At 26.4% G+C, this 22,914-nt stretch overlaps 1 protein-coding gene across 1 annotated transcript in view; it reads left to right on the top strand.

Annotated features, from left to right (window-relative positions):
• LOC129616428 (lachesin) overlaps positions 1 to 22,914 on the top strand; it is a 135,608-nt gene that overhangs the window by 95,763 nt on the left and 16,931 nt on the right. The window contains exons 3-6 of the mRNA XM_055532054.1: positions 3,575 to 3,782; positions 6,850 to 7,017; positions 11,511 to 11,639; positions 21,084 to 21,174. Coding sequence (XP_055388029.1) covers positions 3,575 to 3,782; positions 6,850 to 7,017; positions 11,511 to 11,639; positions 21,084 to 21,174 — 596 coding nt within the window. The remainder of the gene's footprint in view (positions 1 to 3,574; positions 3,783 to 6,849; positions 7,018 to 11,510; positions 11,640 to 21,083; positions 21,175 to 22,914) is intronic.

Raw genomic sequence — 22,914 nt, 5'->3', positions numbered from 1 at the left:
AATGTTTGTAGAGAACCTGATGCACATCCTCCATCACCACGATATCCTGACATCTTCAGCAGACCTCCAAAGGTCCACAATGAAAGCTGAACCCCAGAATGAATTTCAATGTTGTGTTTAATGCCACAAATAGTGAATACTGTCGATTAAGGGTTGGCCACATCAGATTTTCTTTGTTCTTTTTCCAATGTATTGTCTTTTTCCATCTTTAACATACAGTATATTGAGCATCTGCTTCTTTAGCAATAATAAATTTTTACTTCTCACCAATTTTACTCTAAATTTATTTAAAAAAAGAAAAATCAAATTCAAGTCAAGTAACATGTCAGTAGCCAACCAAATAAAAGTCGATTTATTTCATAAGAATATTGCAAAGTAAAAGTTAAAATTTACCATTTTTTTTTTTCTTGTTAAAATTATTGTACATAAAAACGTGTCTAGAATACTATGAACAGTTTGATGCATTTTCGAAAACGTGAATATAAAAATTTTTAAAATTTATTTAAAGAATTCCTCCCTTTTTATAAAAATAGATTTTAGAAAATTATTCAAATTCATGATTCGAAAATTATCATTACCCGAATACCATTAGAAAAAATTTTATAAATAAAGTTGGGTCAAACCAATGGTTTGTATTATAGCACTTTTCCCTTCAACAAGTGAAAATTCTGCTTTTAAATACAGTCTATGTATAGCTATCACACTATTAAAATTATTTTCATTCATATACAAAACTATTTCTAGGATTACATATATTTAGGATGACGCATATATGCAGTCTTTGAAATGAAGCAAAAATTAATATAAAAAGGGGTTAACATAATGCTCGATTTTAAGGGTTAATTGTGTGAGTTAAGAAAAATAATTATATTTTTTAATTTCATGGAATTTACCGTTAGCTTTTTGCGTTTATAAAAATTTGGAAAAGCTAGCGGTTTCGGAAATATAAGGTGTCAAAAATTCAAATTTTACGAATTTCAAGAGGTGATAACTTGAGAGGGGGTGGAGATGGAAAAAAATTTTCTTCTAACGAAATGAACTATTTGTTAATGTCTAAAAGCTCCTAAAATTTCAAGCTTCTACAGGCTGGGGTCTAGAAGAAAAATGACATCAAAAATTTGGAAAAAAAAGGACTTTAGATAACGGTAAATTTGAACGGCCATTTTGTTTTTCTAAAGTTTAACTATAGTATATCGCGCTAGGGGAAGCAAGCCACTGCCTTTCTGCGTTTGCAAAATTTCAAAAATGCTTATGGTTTCATTGTAACAAATATTTAAAAAAGGCCATTTTTAGGGTTTTGGGGGGGTATAACTTCTAGACGGGGGGAGATAGGTAAAAATTTTGTTCTACGGTAATAAGTTTCTAGTGAAGATCTATGTACGTATGAAATTTCAGCTTTCTATCTTAAAGGGTGTAGAAGTTTTGTAAACAAAAAAAGTGTCCACGGACGGACGGACGGACGGACGGACGGACGGACAGAGTGAAACTAATAAGCACTTTTTTCAAAAAATTTTTTGGAAAAGTGCTAAAAAACTATGGAAAAATTTATTCTAAATTTTTGGAATGTATAGAATATGAATTGTGCGGAAAATCAATGGCATTGCCAACATTTTAATGTAATCCTGTTGTAGAGATTGGAGTAGATAAAATAAAAATGTTTTTATAATTTTTATTCAAAAATCTGCAAGAAAACCAATCTTAATTAAAATCTTAACAAATTTCCATACTAAATTCTAAAAATCTGACCATATTATTTGCTAAAAGACACAATATTGAATGGAAAGAATCGATTTATTCCAGATAGCCACCAAAAATATTTGCATATACAATGAAAATCAATGAAAATCCTGAATATGAAATATGAACTCCCTATATATTTTTCATTATTTTAAACAATACCCCTATTCTATTTCTCGCTGGATAATAAAACAGTAAAATTTCAACTCCCTTATAATATCAATGACAAATATAATCGATTTTTTTTTTTTTTTTTTGATTTTTTTACCATTTTACAATTTACATACAAAATGTGCATATAAAACGAAAATTTTGAATGGGTATTGTAATAATTTGACATAATTACATAAATCTCCCTCTATATTCAAATTTGTATTTCTCCCGCAGCTTAAAAATGTAATTTATACATTCTAATTCAATTTGTAAAAGGACGATTATTGAATCCTCTTTAGTGTTAGTTTTTATTGAAAAAAAAAAATTTTTTTATTTTGTAAATTAATTTTTATGTCAAAATCTTTTCACTTTATTCATTTTATACCATATAGTATAAATTTATTATTTTATTCAAATTGTACGAGACCAATAAAAATAATTTGTACAAGTGGTTTCATATTTCTGATTATCGGGAATGATTTTATTGACAAAGGTGAATAATTATACAGAATTAACAATGCAATAGTTTAAAATGATGACTCAAAAGCAATTAATATTTAAACAAGTAAAAACGTTTCCAATTACTATTGTATACCAATTACTGGAGCCTATTAAACCACTCCATATAGAAACTTATGAATATGTTTGGCCTATAAGTGTGGTAGCTATCTAAACCAGTCATGCCATTCCATTAGCATTTTAAGAACACATAGTTTCGCAAAATTTGATATTAATGTCTCTATGAGATATGAGCCATCTTTGCCCGAAAAGAAACAGCTTATAAAATTTTGTCGTCGATTTCATTATTTATTTTTGAGTTATCTTGCAGTCGGACGGACATATCTAAATCAACACAGAATTTTACGTTGAGCACGAATATATAAATGTCCGTACCGGAAACGACTCCTTCATGGGCTTACAAACTCCATACCAAAGTGAATATACCCTTTGCTTTTGCGAATAAGAATAATAAAAAAAAATACTTATTGGTTGTTTTAAAAAAAATCTACACGAATCCTTTGCGTATGTAAAAATGTACGGCCGAATTTTTGCGAAACTATTTGTAGCCTTTATTCCTAGTAGGAAAAAGAGAGTAGACACTGTCTGTATACGAACGATAAAAGGTCTACTTAATATGCGAAGGGTAAAAGTTTTGCACATATAGATTATTTAAAAGAATTGAATTTCTTAATCTTTTGAATAAGAGGCGACCTATTCCCGATAATGTAATGGTTATCGAAGATTTTTTAAACTAGAGAATTTAAACTTTCAATTTACACATTTCAATATTACGAATATTTTGTATTATTAAAAGTGGAATTATTTAATTTAAAAACCATTCATTTGATTTAAGAAAAAATATTTTTGATTCAAATAAAAAATCTTTTGATTTTAAAAAATGCGTATTGTGTGACTTGGTGCACAAAAGAAAAATTCTATAAAGGGTGACTAAAACTTTCATTTTCAGTCACCCTTTTCAATTATATTACTTTAAAAGTATTTACATAAAATTGTTATACTTTTGATCGTCTCCAGGATTCTACAAACATACAGACATTCGATATTCCATATGCATACATTTATGATGAACTTCTTTATTTACAAATCATAAAACAAAAAAAAATTAATTTTTATATTATAATTTTTTTTCTTGTTCATTTTTCTCTTTTTACTTATTTTACAGGTTGCATGGATTCATATTGATAGACAAATGATTTTAACAATACATCGTCATGTTATATCAAGGATACCACGTTATAGTATAACATATGATAATGCAAATACATGGCTATTGCATGTAAATCAAGTACAACAGGAGGATCGAGGATATTATATGTGTCAAGTAAATACAAATCCAATGATTAGCACAGTTGGATATCTTCAAGTTGTTGGTAAAATTTTTCAATTTTCAATTTTTTTATATTTTTTGAATACTTTCATTGTTAATTCAACAAATTTTATTATCTACAATAATTTTTTTATTTTGTTTCCAATCCCCCTCCGTTCCTCGACTTTCTGAATTCTAAATATTTTGAATTTAAAATTATTTTATATTCAGGGAGCAATATTGTACCTGAAAACAAAGGTCTTATGTACATATATACATTTAAATAGTGCATTTTAGGAACGGTGAATGGAATAATATTAAAAAATTTATTGAATATAGAAAAAGTCGAGCTGGAATGACATGAAATGTAAAACAAAAGAAAAAAAAAACTCCAACTTTTTTTGGATTTCTGAACAAAATTTTTTTTTTTTAGTAAAATTTGGAACATTTTCGTTTACTTCAACAAAATCATAAGAAAGTCAAATAAAACGCGTATTTTAACATCATCTGGTGTCCTTTCATATATTTTTTTTTTTATTAAAATCCTTATAGTTCCTCACGTTTAGTTTTATACCAAAGACTTATAAAAATAGAAATAGAAAATTTTAAAATTCTATCATAAAACTAAAAAATTTTTTCCTTTCCATTATTTTACTTGACATCTGTCATAAGTAACGATTTAATATTTAACATTTTCAGGATTATCCTTTTTTATTTTTGTTTTTTATATTTTTTTACTAGGTTCTTTTGTTTCTACATTATTTTATCCTCTTCTCATGACTGCTTGTATATTTCTAGTATTTGTCTATTACATTCTGGAGAAGATAATCACATATACACATGCACTTATGTATATTTGTATGAAATAAAAGAATTTTCATTCTTGTTTGTGTGTATGTCAAAAATAACTAGATATAGAACTTTTTGACTATCACAGTTTTAATGATTGTCATCGAATGTTTTTAGAAAAGTCGAATTTTCCGCTAATTTCAAAACTAGCAATTCCATTTGAAATTTTTATTTAAAATCTCTATGGTCGGATAATTTCATACATTCGGCTGCGATTCAATCCATCATCTATAGTAGATGATTACCATACCAACTCTATAAATGAAGCCAAGACCATACCAACACTATAAATAAAGCCAAGATATTTACTCTCTTTTCGTAGAATTGATATGGTGCGGTTATTTGAGGCAACTGAATTTGATATTCTTCAATTTAGATTAATTTCTTAAAAGAATTATTCGAAACTAGGAAACCATCACCCGATACACAGTTCAGAGCCGATTTATTTAAGACAATTCCGAACAGGGAGTCTAAACTATAGTGAAAATTCAATTCTCTTGAAGCAGTTAACATTCAGACGCCTAAATTCTCAATAAATTTAGGGTATAGAATACAAACTAGCCATAATGAAATCTTTCAGAATTACTCGAAATTCATGAATATTAAAATAAAAGTAATGGCAACCAAATATTTGAGTCTTCTTTAAATCTACACATAAATATGGGTATAATATTGTGGTTTTACCTGAATTTCTCTTGTAGCCATTGTCACATTGTCAAATATTTTAAAATTCCAAATTTATATTTCTCTATACAAACGTGATCAAATTATTTTAATCATAAATTTATTTATTTTTTTTTTAAATTATTCCATAGATAACTTGCATTGCAGGTGACATATTTTACTGTCATATTAAATAAATAATAAATTTCTGTTTTTCCTTTTCAATTTATACTATGAAAAAATAGTTTGAAAAACAATTAAATTTGTTCAATAACACAATTTTTAATAAAGAAAGAAAATTATTATCATAAGGAAATATGAAAGGATAAGTGACAGCAACTGGCAAATAATTAAGTAAGAATTGAAAATATAAGTTGCTGGCTCAGTTTAAGGCGATGTTTTTTTAACTTGGCAGAAAACAAAGCTCAAATCATAGGTTCATGATTTTCAATACTATAGCTTTAATCAGCATTAAAGATTGTCTTCTTTTTCTGCCAAATACATGGCAAGTGCTGTTAAGTTTCATCTTCTCTTAGTGTGTTTTAATTCTTTCATAGCTCATTATTTGTAAGATTCCAGGGCACATTTTCCTGTGTATTACAAAATGGTGCTGGTAAATGCTCTTCAGCTTCGCGTTCTACTATAGTTTGTTGTAATTTCAGTAGAGTTCGTTATTCGAAAGGCTCCAGGGTCATATCTTTTGTGTATTCAAAAATTATTCCATATTCCTATGTGTGCCCTTTGTATGACATATCATCTGTTTTCCTACAATGTTGTCGAAATCTCTAACAATTATGACTTCTTTATGAATATTTAAGTAGTTAGAGTTATAATATTTATGCCTAAACTGTCTGACCTCCAAATCTATTAGTAATACAGAAAAATCATAATTTAAATTTTTCATTTATCCATAAACTTCATTTTCTTTTTTATCCTTGAAATGAATTTGACGATATCTGAGACTACTTCGCCAAAAATTTTAATAAAATTTCATTAAAAAATTTCCATTTTAACATTAAATTCATATTAACTAAAACAAAATATGAAGAGAAAATTCAAGGTAAAAACCAATAAATTACAAAATAATTTGACCACGTTATTTTTAATGAAATTTTGACTAGTCATAAAAGTAAATAAAATTAAAATTTAAAATTAGGAAGAGGTAACAGCAAAAAATACAACAAATATTATCCTTATTAAAAGATTCAAGGGAAATTAAATCTGTGCGCACTCAATCTGCCTCTCGTATTGAATATAAATAAGTAAGAATATGCAAACACGTGCTGTTTTAAAAATAAATAGTTTGAAGTTAAAAATATGACATGAAAATAGTTTTTTGTCGCACTTGGCACTATTATAATGAATTAAGAAAAATAATATTTTAAAACTAATTGTTGATTAGTTCAGGAGCCTTCGATTATATTCTGAATGAGTTTTACTTCAAATCTAATAACCTATATGACAATGCTCTTTGATAATAATTACAGTTTTGACTACTCTCAGACAAACTACTCTCAGGTGACGCTCTTGTTTAACCTCCCATTCTCTTTTATACATTTTTATCTTTTCTGCAAATTTAACATTATAACATTATAATATTTGTATATTTTGTTTTACAGTGCCACCAAATATTTTAGATATGGAAAGTACCCCATCATCAGTAGCTGTTAGAGAAAATCTTAGTATTAATATGACATGTAGAGCAGATGGTTTTCCAAAGCCAAGAATTATATGGCGACGGGAAGATGGTGAAGGAATTGATGTTGATAAAAAGAAAAAATCAAAAGGTAATAAAATAAAAGAAAAATTTAAATTATGCCTTCCCACTCCCCACTGACAATTTTTTTTCTCTAGTTTTACAATATTAAAATATTTTTGATGAGTAAAAGACCTGCTTTTAAACTTAACAAATAGACAGTTTAACAAGAATGTTGTGCGTTATTATTATGCAATAGAAATTTATCTTACTAAACTTAATACTTAAGGATAAAATTTCATATATAGTAATCCTATTTTTAAAATAGGATCATTTTTTTCTTTTTTGTGTTTATTTTTGTATTGTAGATGAAAAAGGATCTGTCAAAAAGACAAGAATAAAAAAAAAATCCGCTCCACGTCAACCTTAAAACGAAATGAAATGGGAAAAATAATAAAAAAAAAAACGCTTAAAAAACGTTTCTATATTCCAATGGTCCTCTTGTATATTTCTAGTGCATATTAAATTGATGTTGGATTTTCTTGTAATAACATTCATATAATTTTTTTTTAAAGTCCATTGTGTCGCACAAAACCCCGTCATTTTATCGTAATTTCTCTACGATGTGCAAAAGAACGAACACTGAAAAAAATTCATATTTTTGGTATACCTGTATACAAATAAAATTTTATCCCCACTATAATATTTGAGCAGGTGGTATAGATAGAGTGAAAGTGTTTTCTGACTAATTTTTTTTTCCTCTTCTGTAATTTCCAATTCAACGAAAAAAAAAAAATCATTGACCTTATTTAAATCAAAAATGTCATTCACTTTAATCTCACTTTCTTTTAAGTTTAAATTTAAAATTTCTATTTTTTTTGTATTTGTTATTTAAGAAAATTTACTTGTGTCAGAACAGAAAGTCGTACTTGCTTTACGATATTATAAAATAAATCATTGTACAATAATTAAAAATGTCAATCAAGAAAATAGGGTTAAATATTTTTTTTTATTTTAAAATTAAAAAGAGCAAAGCACTTTTATATTTATCTAAAAATATCAAAATTTTTAAAGCATAGCTGATAAAAATTTAAATATTAAAATCTATATTTACTTCTCTTTCTTCACTTTAATACTAGAGTCGGTAGAGACATACATTTGCACGAATAATTATAAATGATGAATAATTTCATGAAATGTCGATATATTCGTGGAAATTTTATTAATACAATTCTTTTTTTTTTTTTGAAAATAAAATCAACATCCTTTTAAAATATATACCTCTCTGTCAATATAGCTATAAAATTGTGAACATCGTGTAAAAAAAATTGGTAAAAGGATCCTTAATTATTCAAATCTAATATTCGAAAATAAAAACAGTAATAAAAGGCTTAATATTAAATTTAATAGTAAATTTCAGTACAACATAAAAAAAAAACAAGATTTTACCTAAAATATTGTTAATATTGTTTTCTAATAATTCAAAATATTGTTTTATAATTATAAAATTTTTAAGAAAATCTTTTAAATTATGTGTTTATGATTTTTCAAAGTAGTAGAGACTTTTTTGAACAGTGGAGACTTATTTTGGAGAGTGGAGACTTTTTTGGAGACTTCAATATTTTGATGAAATTCACTAAATACAATAATAAAAAACTCTAAAAACTTATAATTTATCATTTTCTTGTCATTTAATATGAAAAAAAAAAATAAAAGTATTATTATTTTTACTCTGGATAAGAATACCAAATTGCTATAACATTAAAATTACAAAATATTTTATTTAATATTATATTACAACTTACAAGAATTTAATCCACATAATACTCACACAAAAATTATAAGAATAAATTTCAAAATAAAAAAATAATTTTAAATGATAGAACAATTTCTTAAATTTTATTCACCACACTTTTATTATTGTTATAATATAAAATTGGAATAAAATTTTTTTTTTATTTTTTATCTAATACTTACACAAAACTTGTAAAAAAATTTTGAATTTGCAAAAAAAAAAAATTTTTTTTTTATTCCATTCATTTTTTTTTAAATCCTTCTGTACAGGTCTTTTTACTATTTAGAAAACTTAACTCTATTTTAAAACCATCTATACAATATAACATTATAATATCGTATATATAAAATGGTATAACACTATAACATAACAGTATATATGAATATACTTTAGATAATCGAAAGGAATCCTTGAACGTACACACACAATATATACTTCAAATTTTTTTCTTTTTTATATTATAAAATCATAAAAAGTGCGGTAGAGAGGGGATGACGGAGAGTAGTACAAAAAATCTCAATTTTTAGGGAAAAACAAAAAAAAATTTATTTTTAAAAATATAATGAACATACAGAGAAACAAAAAAAAATACAAAACTTAATATCACTTTTAGGACATAAATCCTGTCTTAATCCCACTTACAACATATATGAAAAATAAAAAGAAAGAACGAACAAAACCGAGCAAAAATATGTGAATAAAGAGAAAAGTTTTGAAAAAAAAAAATTTCAAATTTCTTATATTTTTTTTTGCTCTACACTTACACATTCATTTACCTTTTGTAAACGTAACATAAACTCTTTTTAATACTTTTGACCATTACATCAACAGAATTATGATAGATGCATCATAAAAGGTGAAGTCCTTTTTCATTTTTTTTCCTTCTTACTTCTTCATTACTTTTGTGGGAAAATATGAGGAAAAAAGAGTAAAAATAGAACTTGAAAGGTCATAATTTCTCTCTTGATATATTTTCTTCTTCTTCTAAATTTTATTCTCTATATTATTATTTTTTTTTTTTTAGTTGCGGGTTCTCAACCAAAAATATAAAACTAAATTTCATAAAAATAGGTATACCTTAAATACTTAAAATAAAAATTTTTGTTTTTTTTTGTATAAAAAATATTCTCTTCATCATTGACTAACCATATGATGGTTGGCTATGGTTTATAAATCTTTAATATTTTCCACAGAAACTTTTTATATTTATTTTACTCTACTTCTGGTTTCTACTATGAAAAAACTATGATATTTTTTTCGCTAAATTTCACATTTTTTTTTTATAAAATGTTAGCCATATCCTTTTACATAAAAATTTTGTTTTCATGTGTTCCAAATATTATACAAAAATAAATCATAGTAGAATGTGGTCTTCTTAAAGTAAAAAATAAATCATAATGGTATATAAAATGTGGAGAAATATTTTTAATTTTATAGTATTATAAAAAAAATTTTTAGTTGAACTCAATTTAATGGAATTTCTGAGGAGAATAAGAATATTGAAAATTTTATACATATAAAATGTTGTTATTTAAATAATTGTGGTTTTAATTTTTGGAGAGATTTTCGAGTGTAGTGTAGAAATTCAATGCCAATATAATAGTTTGTTATTTCTAAATTCTGTTATTTCTAATAAAGTTTGTAAAATTAAGTTTTGTAATACACAAAATGAAATTTTTTTAATTTATCACATAAAATAAGAGTTATACTTAGGTAACAGCATGTAGAGTTTATAATGATATAAGAGAATAAATAATAAGATGTGCAATAATTGTTCTCTCATTAAAAAGAATTTATTTTTTCTCAAATATTCAAATATGTGAGTAATTTTTGTGTTCAGACTGCTATTTGAAGAACTGAAAAATATTATTTGTTTAGTGAGATATATGTAATGTCCTCAAACTGCGAGAATATCTCAGATTCCACAATACTCTCGGACCAGGTTGTTAGATCCAGATGAATAGATTTACCACCTTGCAGACAATGGGTGACTTTTTTGTAATAAAAGATTTAGCTTAATGTGTTCAATTGTATTTTCTTATTTTTTCTCACGATATTGAAAAGTGATCGAAATTCTGGTTTAAAAATATTGCTAACTTTCACTTAATATTACATTTAATCTCACTTGAAAATATTGAGTCTATGACAATTAATCACTTTTTTTTCATTCATCACTTTGAATAAAGACGTGAGATATGAAATAAGGTTCTCAGATCAACAGTTATACACTCAAAATCGACAAATTATTCAACCATAACTGCGTTTCGCTGGTTGGAGAGTACAAAAAATCAATGAAAATTTGTTCATTTTGCAAGGTTTGTCATTGTTGTAGCGGAAAAAGTAACTTTTGTGATTTACTTCCGGAAAAAGTCACTCTTAGTTTGGGACGTCAGAAACTGAAAGCAAATTACACACTAATTTGTTGTTTAACATTTAATTCAGAGCAAACACTGAGTGCTATGAAAAGTAGCCCCTAAATTTGATTTGAAAACTGAAACATATGAAAGCTAAGATAATTTTTCGCTAACAATAGGTAAAGTAAGTGAGCCAATGAATTGTTATGTTCAGATCGATCTAAATGCTACTTTATCTTGTTCCGCCTACACCATCACACTAGCAAATATGAATACATATATAGCTACATAAAATTTTTTCTAAACTCACTTCATATTCTTAAAATGAGTTCTTTAAAAAAAAAAACTTTTGTTTTTTGTACTCTCATACTAATGCCCTTTTTTTTGTTTCTTTGTTTTTTTCTCGTTCTCATTTTTTTTTTTTTTCAAAATCAGTTCAAGTATGGGATGGTGAAGTTTTACCATTAACTAAAGTTAGCCGTAATGAAATGGGAGCATACCTTTGTATAGCAACTAATAGTGTACCGCCATCTGTGTCCAAAAGGATAATCCTAGATGTTGAATGTAAGTATGAAATTTAGTCGTAATTCTAGTTTTTTTTTCTATTTTTTTTCTTTGGTTCTCTTTTTTTGTAATTTTAGAAAAAAAAAGAATCCTCGTTTAATGTAGTCCTTTTTTGTATACTTTTTTATACAGGGTGATTCAGTAATTAGTGCCTTAAAATATACTAGTAGATTAAATTAGTTACTAAATTTTAAAGGTTTTCTATCAAATTATCACAAAATTTCTACTTGCCTCAAATTTGTTTCCTTAAAATTTCTGCTCCAAAAAACGTAAAATCTTCGTGCAATTAATTTTGGAAAGCTTAATTAAGTCTCAAATCATGGCACATTTGAAAGTATTGATATTACTGAATCACCCTCTATAATGTAAGTTAACAGAGTATGATAGTCGTTTGCATTATCAAATAAAGAAAAAAAAAACCAAACTTGTATGTATGAGAAAAGGATAAAATAATCCTTCTCTTCAATTTCGGTATTCTACGAAATTATAAATTTTAATTTTTTTTCTTTTTTTGGTTAAGGAATAAAAATTGAAAATTTTTCCATATTTTTTTTTTTGGGAAAAAACTAAAGATTAAAGAGATGAAAAGTAATGTGAAAGGAATATTAATAACAATAAGAAAAAGGAATAGAGGAGTAAGAAAAAAAATATAGGAAAAATCCTTAACGTAAAAAAATCCTTAAATTAGGTCCTGTGTGTCCATTTTTTTTTTTTTTTGTGTTCTTTTCGGTCTTCATAATATTCATTCCTTGTTCTAAATTACATTTTTGTACTATATTCAACTACCTCTATGTAATTTTCTTATTATCCTTTTATTTTTTATTTTATTTTTCTATTTTGTGTGTATGTGAACTCCAAAAAATTAAAATGAATTCTTTTGTACTAGCGATGATCCTGATTTTCGGTTATTATTTTCCTTATAATTTCATTTTCATTCTGTTCCTATTTACTGCAATTTCTGATTATTTCCATGTCCTGTTTTAACATTTTTAGCTTAAAAGTAAAAATTCTTTTTTCTTCTGTTTTTTAGTTTTGTTAATTATAATTTGGTTTTTATACAATATTTTCTCATTTTACATACGTGCATAATATTGTACATGGATTTTTTTTTTTTCATTTATTATCCTTTGGATTATGGTTACTCAAAAAATATTGTACATTTATATGAAGAAATGAAAATAAGAAATAAAAAATTAAAGAGTATACATATTATGTATCCTTTATTACAGTTAAGAAGTAAATCCTTAAGTATGTCATGTTATAATAGAGGAGAGAAAGAATTCATTACTAATCGTTATGACTAAAGTAGGACTAAAAAATTTTGTTTTAACATTAATTTCCAATGTTAAATTGGAATTTTTTTTTTCTCTGATTTTTCACTTCTTCTACTTCTTTTTCTTCAGAAAAAATTCGTGTTTTTAGGACAATATTAATATTTTATAATAAATTATATTTAATTATTGCAGATAAAAAAAAATTAAATGTTAAAAAATGAAAAAGGTCACGAATGAAATGACTGCATTTGTATTACTCGGTTTAAAAAATTATTGGGAAAAAATGAGCATTTTTTTTGATAACTTCTGCATGTATGCCTAAGTTTATGGGAAAACAATCACTGTTATACAAGAATATTGAAAATAAGGTTAAATACCGAGCATAATACCAAAATATTTTCATTTATTTTGATGACCATATTAGATAAGATAGTTATTTTAAAATTGATATCATTAACATTGTTAAAAAATATTGGTCTCAATAGTATAGAATAGTAGGTACTTAGATGCTAAAAATTTAAAAATATTTTAATGCTATTTAAAAATTTCATTAAACAATGATTACCATATTCACTATTGGAGGTTTTAAAGGTCTTCCTATTTTCGTTTTTCAAAAGTATATGGGGGAACGTGCTTTCATTACAAAAAATGTTATGAAGAACGGTGACCGTAATGAAGGGAGAACAGTAATTATATCATGCATGAAGTCTGAATAGATGTTCTTAGTTTTGGAATTCTGTTTAATAATACTTCAATATACAAGTTAAGCAAATATGTTCGCAATTTCAAAGTATAATGAAAAATTGAACCCAAACGAATGCCAATAAATAGAAAAGATTCGAAATTGTTCCGCAATTTCGAGTTATGTAATGCTTTTTAAGGAAATATTTTCTGAGGTTTAACTATTACTTAAGAGGTAAGGCAAAAAAACTTATCTCTCATATCATTTCTAGTTCATCTGAGGTTAAATAATCAACTTACTTCGAGAATATCATCGGTTGTAGTAAAGATTCAAATCGAACGTCTTGAAATTCATAAAAAAGAGTCACGATATCAAGTAATTTGGAAAAAACAGGCTTAACTATTTTGAAACATTTTTAGTTTCTTGACTTCATTTATTGCAACAGCAACTTTATGAATAATATAGGTAGTTACCCGTTCATGCGATGTCTATATTACTAATTTATAAAATCAAACACTCAATACTGCAAAATTTAAAAAATGGGGTATTAATATTGGAACTATGAAAATAATGGAAAATTTTAAATTGAGTATAAAAATTAAAACTCCAAAGTTCTCCACCTCATTTCAAAATTATTCAAAAAACAAAAAAAAAATCATTTTCATGAACAAGGCCAAAAACCAAAGCAAATTTTCAACTTAAGTATTTCATACTAAAAAAGCATTTTAAAACTTATATTTCTGCTGGCTTCATTGTTTTATTAGCTAATACCGAAAAAAAAAATTACAGTTTATTATTATACCGTTGCAGTCGGTAGACAAAAAAAAAGCAAACAAATTTCTTTTCCCTCTTTAGTTTTATTTTTCCAACAAAAATAAAAAAAAAGTACTTATTATATTCACTCTGTCCGTCTGTGTCCTAGTTTACAAAACTTCTTCACACTTTAACATACAAATTTGTGAGAACTCTATTTTTCAAGAAGAAATTTTTTTGCTATCTCCTTTACATGTAATAGTTATAACCCCTCAGAAGTGTCAGAATTTCCAGACCTTTTATTGTATCGAAATCACAAACATATTTTAGCGCAGAAAAGCAGTGACTTCCCCTATCTGGGACTAATATAGTCAAATATTACAATTCAAATGGCCGTTTATAATAAATATAATTATTTGAAACTTGCTCTTTTACAAATTTTGATCGTCGTTTTTTGTCTTAGATGGTAAGTCGTAGGACTCTGGACGGAGGCCGTCTCGAGGGCGAGGCCGCCCATTTTTACACGAATGGATCTAAACTTGCCAATAGGGTAGGTGGGGGAGTCCATTCTGTTCGGCACTCTTTCCGTGTACTGGATCACTGCAATGTCTTTCAGACAGAGATGGTCGTGATTCAGGAGGCTCTGCACTAGCTTGACGGCAGCGTGATATCTGCACGATAAGGGCTTTGGAATCTGAGGTCTCTACATTCACAACGGTCTTGAAGTGCAGGTCGTCTCTCAACGAGATGACGAGACACTTCGAGATAAACTTGGTTTGAGTTCCCGGACACAGTGCTGTTCCAGAGAATTGTAAGGCAGATGAGCTTACGAGACATGGTACAACCCTCGGGATTCTACCTGAAAGGGAGAACCTGGACATGGCTCCAAGCACCCATAAGCTCATGCTACACAAGGCTGCAGTGGAGCGCACCAATCTCAGATGGGCAAATGGAACAACGTGTAACGCGACGAGGAAGTAGTGGCCAAAGCTAGACTTCTGTCGCACGGGGGATATCTCTTAGGCGGGGGATATCAGTGCTGTGATAGGGGTTCTGACGGATCATTGTCTGATTGGCGAACATGTGAGAAGGATTGGCTGCCCCGCGAACGATCTCTGTAGGAACTACTTCGACGAGAGAGAGGAGGAAACGGTGACTCGCCTCCTGCGCTCATGTCTGGCACTGGCGAACTCCAGGCAGAGATTTCTTGGGTCTAACTTCTTCGGATGCACTGCGGATCTAGCTGATATAAATATTAGAGATCTTAGCCGATTTCTAAGGATTTCCGGTTGGTTCGGATGAGGCGCCGAAAAGGAGAGATCCGGCAGTGCCACAACTACTCTGAAGGGCGTATATGTACCCTTAGGATGGCTGCGTTAACCTAACCGATCCTACTTAACCATTGAATATTACCATTCTGTTAACAGTTTTCCTAATTTCCCCCTAAACTATGCAATTTTTTCATAATGTGTTTATTTTAGTACACGATTGTTTCTTGAGCAATTGAACACTTGTTCAACAGAAAAGTGCTATTTTAAAAGCTCCTGATTTGATCAAACTTTTTTTTTTTTTAATTTTCCAAAAATTTTTCCCATGTAAATTTTTTTCGACAACTTTCTGTATCTATTCTTTTCCCATAGTTTTTTTAATGTTTCGTTGTCTATGTTTGCATTTTTTTTTTTAATGTCCATATGGTGGTTTTGCATGTTCGATTTTAAAAACTCGGAAAATTTAATTTTCCCTTTTATGTCTTTTCTTTTCATGTTCAAATTTTCTCCCATATTTTTTTTTTTTTGGTTTTTCATTAAAAATTTTATATTTTTGGCTTATTGTTCTCATCCTTTTATTATCATATGTTTATATGCTTGTCATATATGAAATCGATGTCATATTTTTTAAGGATTTTTAGATAAAATTTATTAAAAAACAAAAAAAAAATGTCCATTCGTTTTTTTTTTGGTTTTTATTAGTTTGTTTTACCTGTGCAAGTTGTATAATACTTTATTGATTCAATTTGATATTTCAATGAAGAGAAAATGACAAGGAAAAAAAGAATATGACAATATCTGCATGGATAACAATGTGTTAATGAATAAAAAGCAAGAGAGATTATAATAGCCAAGAGAGTGTCCTAGGTTGTTGATTGTATACAGAAATGTCAGTAAAATGCGAGCGTCACAATATTTTAGATTTCAATAAGAAAATGTGAAATTACTAAAAAATTTTCTGATTCGAAACAATCTCCATTATTAGAACCATAATAAGGATAGGAACAAAGTTTAAATTTTTGAAATTACAAATACAACGAGTAAAATTGAATGTTCGGAAATTTTAACTTAATAAAATATCGCCAGCATTAAGATTTTTTCGATTAAAGAACGAACACTAATTACAAAACTAAAAAAAACAAACCTAGCATTAATATATTCAGGTAATTTCGATTTCAGTCGAAGTTCTCTTAATTATAATGCTAAATCAAGCACATAGTTTTTATCTTTTAATAGGTAATTAGGTTAGAATACACCCGCAGAATACGTTTTAAAGTTTATAATGCCACCTATTTGCCATGCAATTATTAAAAGCATTTTTATTTAACAGATCAAATATTACGAGGTGGACACCTTGTCTTTTTTTAGAAAAATGATTCTAATTTAAATTTCTTTTTGGCTATAACAAAAACAATTCTTTTTTTTTTCATCATCTTTTTTCAAGATTTGTAATTCGAAATATAGCTTGAATCATCCGCTTTGCCGTATGTGCCATATGTGCCATATTATATTTTGAAAAATTATTTTAGCATAAAAAGTTATGAGTGTATTGTACTCAAATTTAAAATATAAGAGATACAGAACTTTAAAAAAATCAAACAAAATATCAAAATTTTTTTGAATGAATTGAGTGCAAACACGATGACGGGACTCCAATATCGATTATTTTTAATTTGAAATTTGATTAAATGAAAATTTCGTGGTTGTAGATACTGTATTTTTTGCTTAACATAATCTTCAATGAAAATACAACTCTTCTAAAAATTTACTGCTGGTTAGTAGTTGTCAAACATACAATATTCATTGCTGGGTTGAAATTATTTTAATCTTTACTTGTTAATTGAAACTTTAAGGCAGAATACGGAATAAACTGATCGCATTCTCATGACACTGATGTTTTAAATTATTGTACAATATTAAAAATCATAAGGATAAAATCCTTGTAAAAATTACAATCTTGTTAAAGGGAAATTTCTTTGAAATTCTTTAAGAAATTAAAAAAAATACGAAATCCCCAGAAGGTATTTTTAAAAATAATATTTAAATTACTTTTATAAAATGAAAATTTCTCGAATCCAATCAATAAAAAATTATTATTATTTACTAAACCGTATATACAAGGTTACAAATTATGCAATTTATATTATGGTTAATATTTAATGAAATTCTAAATTACATTGATTTTTCATTAAAACTTAATAAGTACACACATTAAGTGTTATACACAGAGAAACAAAAAAAATTTAGCGAATATTATTCTCAATATGACGTATATATATTGCATTAACAATACAGTGCTTGCGACTTTTCAGTAAATACTGTTTTTAGAGTGTGTAATAGAGCATTCAACAATTAAGTTTTGTAGGACTAGATTTTTCATATCTTTCAGCCGGAAATTAACACGAATCCCTCAGGAGAATATGATTTTTCTGTATCTATCAGGATGCTTTAAGTACTATAAGAAATATTTTGTAAATCTAAAGCATTTTAACACCAACTTGTCATTATAAATCATGATAATAATCAAAATATTATAATCATACATTCGTTTCATACAAAGTGTTCGATCGAACTAATCAAATAATGATTGCAACCATTCAAAATGTTTGATCATATTTTTTTTTTATAAGACTCTCTACAATAAAGCTCTTTAATAGAAGTAAGACAAATATGATTGAAAAATGGGCAATTCTAGATTTTACCGCAGAACTCAAATATAATAAAGTAAATATGAAAATTACAGTGCCTCGCCAACAATGTAGAGTCAAAAACAGTATTATATATGGTGTCTTTTTCTGTGATTTTTTAAGATCTCTTTTTGTATTTTCAGCTTCCATTGACTTGATAATTAAATAACTTGTTAATTCAAAACTGTATTTAGTTTAATCGGATGAATTATAAATTTTGTATGATTGCTCAGTGGCTAATCAAACATGATCATACCATTTAGAAAACTTTTGATTATGTTGCCATTAGAGTCGATTTAATGTTTGACATTTTTATAGCATTTCTGGTTTGTATACTCTTTCTGTTCCAGCAATCCAATTTGAAAAATGAAGAAATAAAATCTTTGAATGGTTATTGTTGAAAATAATGAAATTTGAGTTGCCATCGTGTTCTAGCAAATAATAGAGAGCGACATAGTCTAATTATCTTCTAAATCAAACTAAAAATTTCATTATGTAGAGAATTTAAAATTAATTTGAAATTAGTTTTTCACATCTATACTTAATTTTCTTGCATTTATTATTAGATGACATTCTAAATACATACTAATCAATTTTTTATAATCTAGAAAATTTTTATACACGAGGCTACTATATTATTCTACAGCCTTGTATATGAAAAAAGTCATTTTGAATATTTTTGTAATTCAAAAATTCATTTAATTTATTTTTAAAAAAATATTTTTGTCTTTCCAATTGAATGCTTCTTTTCCCTCGAAAACTTACTCTCATATAATGGATCTAAAAACAAAATAGAGAAAAAAATCCAAAAAAAAAAACTCATTTTTAATTAAATTTAATGAATAGAGAAAAAATCAACAATTTCTCTACAATATGAAGTGCAATAAAACAAAGAGCATTAAAAAAAAAACTCCATGTTTGGAGGATACCTTTGTTAGGTCCATTTCAAATTCAATGCAGGCGGTACTTTCTAATTTCAAAGTGAATGAATTTTTTCTCTTTAATATTTTTATAAAATGATTATTTTTATTTAAACATTAATTTATTTTGTAAAAAAAAAATAATGTAAAATTTTATAAAATAAATTAAATAAATTTTTTTTTTACTATTTCCCACCCCACCATTACAACATTTTTGTTTTTGAAAATTTTTTTCTCTTTCTAACCTAAATAATATTATGTAATTTGCATTTAATTTTTAATCTATTCATTTAATCGTAAAACATTGCTTTCACACCTCTTTTAATAGGAATTTTCTATTTTAGTATAACAGTTTTTTTTTTCCTTTGAATAGAATTTTGAATAGAAAAATCTTCTTCGTCTAAAGAAAATAGGAGTTTTGAATACCGCAAGTGTTCTATACAATTTCTAAATCATGTTCAATCTAGAGATTACCTTAAGTACTACCTTGAGTACTACCCTGTACACAAATATCCAACATTAGATTTAGCATGTAATGTTACTTAAACTTTTTTTGTTTTCGGACTTGTAATGAGAGTTGATAATCTTACAAATCGTTCCAATCAATGATGCTTACATCCAATCTCGAAGAATTTTTCGCCGTACTGCAATAATAGTAAATAATAGCAAATTATTCCATCTAATTCTAAGCATTCCATTTATTACTAACCATGTACGTGTCTATCTAATTATACTAATTTTGCGTATTCCTTACGTCTATTCTATTCATAAATTTTCCAATTTTTTTTTTCCAATGGAATACAAAATTTTTCGATTGAAAATAATAAATGGAAACCGGCAAGTCATTTTGTTGGAAATTCGAAACTGCTACAAAAACCAATTTGTGGAAGAATGTAAATGATGGGAGAATTCAGAAAAATAGAATTCTTTATAATAAATGATATCAAATAGTACTTAATTGGTCATTTAACAGATTCGAGTAGTTTTCTTCGAAGAGGCTCTTCTAGTATTTGAGCAAATTCTTCTAGTATTCGAGTAGAATTTTTTCAAATAGTTTCAACACTTCTCACCAATTAAAAAAATTCCAATACTGTTTCTTATTTGTAGCCAATGGCAAATAAATACCATTAAAACATGGTATTTATTTGCCATTGGCTGCCAGAATTGCATATAACCCTTATGCAAGATCACTTTTCACATTTCTTTTTAACTCCTAAACACGAAATTTATGAATTATTAATTTACTCTTATTTAATAAGAGTATATAGGAAAAATTAAATCATAAAAAATTTCCAAAAAATATCTGTTTTATTACCATATCCATAAATATTTAACTATGAGTCTAGGCCAATTAACCCACATACAATTCTCCACTATCACATCAATTGCATTCAAGAGTGTAATAAATTAAAAAAAAAAATTTTCAAACTCTATTGAAAACAGTCAGTGTATACCAACCATAATTTTTTTTTTAAATTTCGAAAAAAAAAAAAATTTTTATTGTTTCTGGAAATCACTGAATTTAAATTAGATTTCATTTTATGACATACACAATCTCATGCACAATTCATGCATTTTACAATTTTATTTCATCTCTTTAATATCAGTTCAGTTAATAATTATTATACATATAAGTATATGTATATATTATTATAGTGCATATAGGAGTCATACAATTTTAGTATGTACTACTTATATAGAATATGGAGTGCATCTGTTTTTATGACTACACATTATTATGGAACTGTATATTTTAAAATTACAAAAAAAAAATATGTGAAAAAAAATCTTTAATAAATTTTAATATAAAAATATTTTTTATATACACACACAAACATATATTATCTATTATATATTTAGTTTCACCAATGATTTGGGTACCAAATCAACTAGTTGGAGCACCAGCTGGAACTGATGTCACCATTGATTGTCATACAGAAGCACATCCAAAGTAAGTATTTTAATTTATATAAGAGAGAATTCTTCAGGAAATCACCAATTCATAAGAAAATAATAGAGTATAACATTATGTGTATAATACTATATACTACATAGTATAACAAAAAATATACTTTTAATCATGTACAAAAATAACGAGATATTAAATACATACATACAGGCATATTATATATAACGAATATTTTTAATATGCATAGACAGCGGCGGATCTACCATATATGTAAAGTAAGCATTATGCAATGAGCGCTGGAGCACAGGGGCGCAATTATTATGCGCAATATGTAATAATTATTGTATATTCTTCATTTCTTTTCACGCGTAGAGCGTCGAACAAATCAGATACGGGCCTGTGCATAGATAGTTTGAATTTATAAAATATTTGATTTTCATATTATTAAAATACGATCCTTTATAATATGTAGTTTAAAATTTTATGCTAGCTATATACAATAACATAATGTATATAATGTCTAATTCTAGTATAGCAGATGCATTATTATCTGGTATTAGGTTTTTAATATTAAATACAAGAAATTTTCATTATTTAATGTCATAATTGTATAAAGAAATATTTTGAATTTTTTCAAATTTTCAGCATTAATATTAAAGAAATTATTTAATGTTAATTTTTCGTTATTAAAAAATAATTTTGTTAAAATAACAATTTTTTTTTTTTTAAATTAACAACTTAAGTTTTTAATTTAACAATTTATTTTTTTAAAGTAACAAATTTTTTACTTTAAATTAATATGATTAAATCATAGTTTTATCTCTACTAAAGAAAGACAAGAATCAAGAAGGTGTAGAAAAAATATGATAGAATAATGCATAGGTCACTGATTACGGACCGTAAACATAGGATAGCCGTAGGTCACTGCTTAGAATCCAGTTCGAGAATTTTTTTTTTAAATTTTCGGCTTTAACTCGTTCCTTTTCCTATAACATTCATCTGTTCTGGGTCATCAATTTTCTATAGGAAAATTGTTCTATAGGAATATATTTAAAATTTCTTAAAATTTAAAAAAAAAAGAATTCTTTATGAAATTTAAAAAAATTTAAAATAGGTAATTTACGGTAATGAAGAAGGTTGGAAGCCATTTTTTAAATACAATTAAAATAATTTAAAAGAGCACCATGACTTCCTATATTTCGGCAGAGATGCTCTTTAAATGTGCAATATTTGTATCCCATAGTTGATTGGTTTGCATATTTTCCTATAATATTGCGATTTCAGTATCTATACATCAACATACTCTTTTTGTATAATAATGCTCTTTTTATTAGATTATGTTGATAGTAAAATATTATGGTAGACGATGACAGTGAATCTATCGTATAATCTATTTTGTTTGCTTTATAAAAGCTATAAGTTGTATACTTATGAATAAAATGTTCGCTCAGTCCTTTAATATAATATTATTATCCTTTTCTATATAACTAGTATCTATCTTTTTTTTTTTCAATTTTATTTTATAGAAAACATTAAAAGTAAATTTGAATACTAGCTATATACTCCTTTTTCCTTTTTTTTTATCTCAAACAATATCTTAAAATGTTATATCTTATATGAATAGTGAGCCCTAGAGTGAAATGTGATAAAGAAGAGTAGTAAAATGTATGTATGTAGAGATAAGATTTTTATATAATTATGGATTTATGTATGTAGATATATAAATTTTCATATGTATAAGAATACAAACATTTAGTAACTTTATTATTATTATCTGAATAG

This window comes from Condylostylus longicornis, unplaced genomic scaffold, assembly GCF_029603195.1.
Source record: "Condylostylus longicornis isolate FDR11 unplaced genomic scaffold, ASM2960319v2 ptg000203l, whole genome shotgun sequence".
Lineage (NCBI taxonomy): Eukaryota > Metazoa > Arthropoda > Insecta > Diptera > Dolichopodidae > Condylostylus > Condylostylus longicornis.
This window is presented reverse-complemented; position numbering and strand designations above follow the sequence as displayed.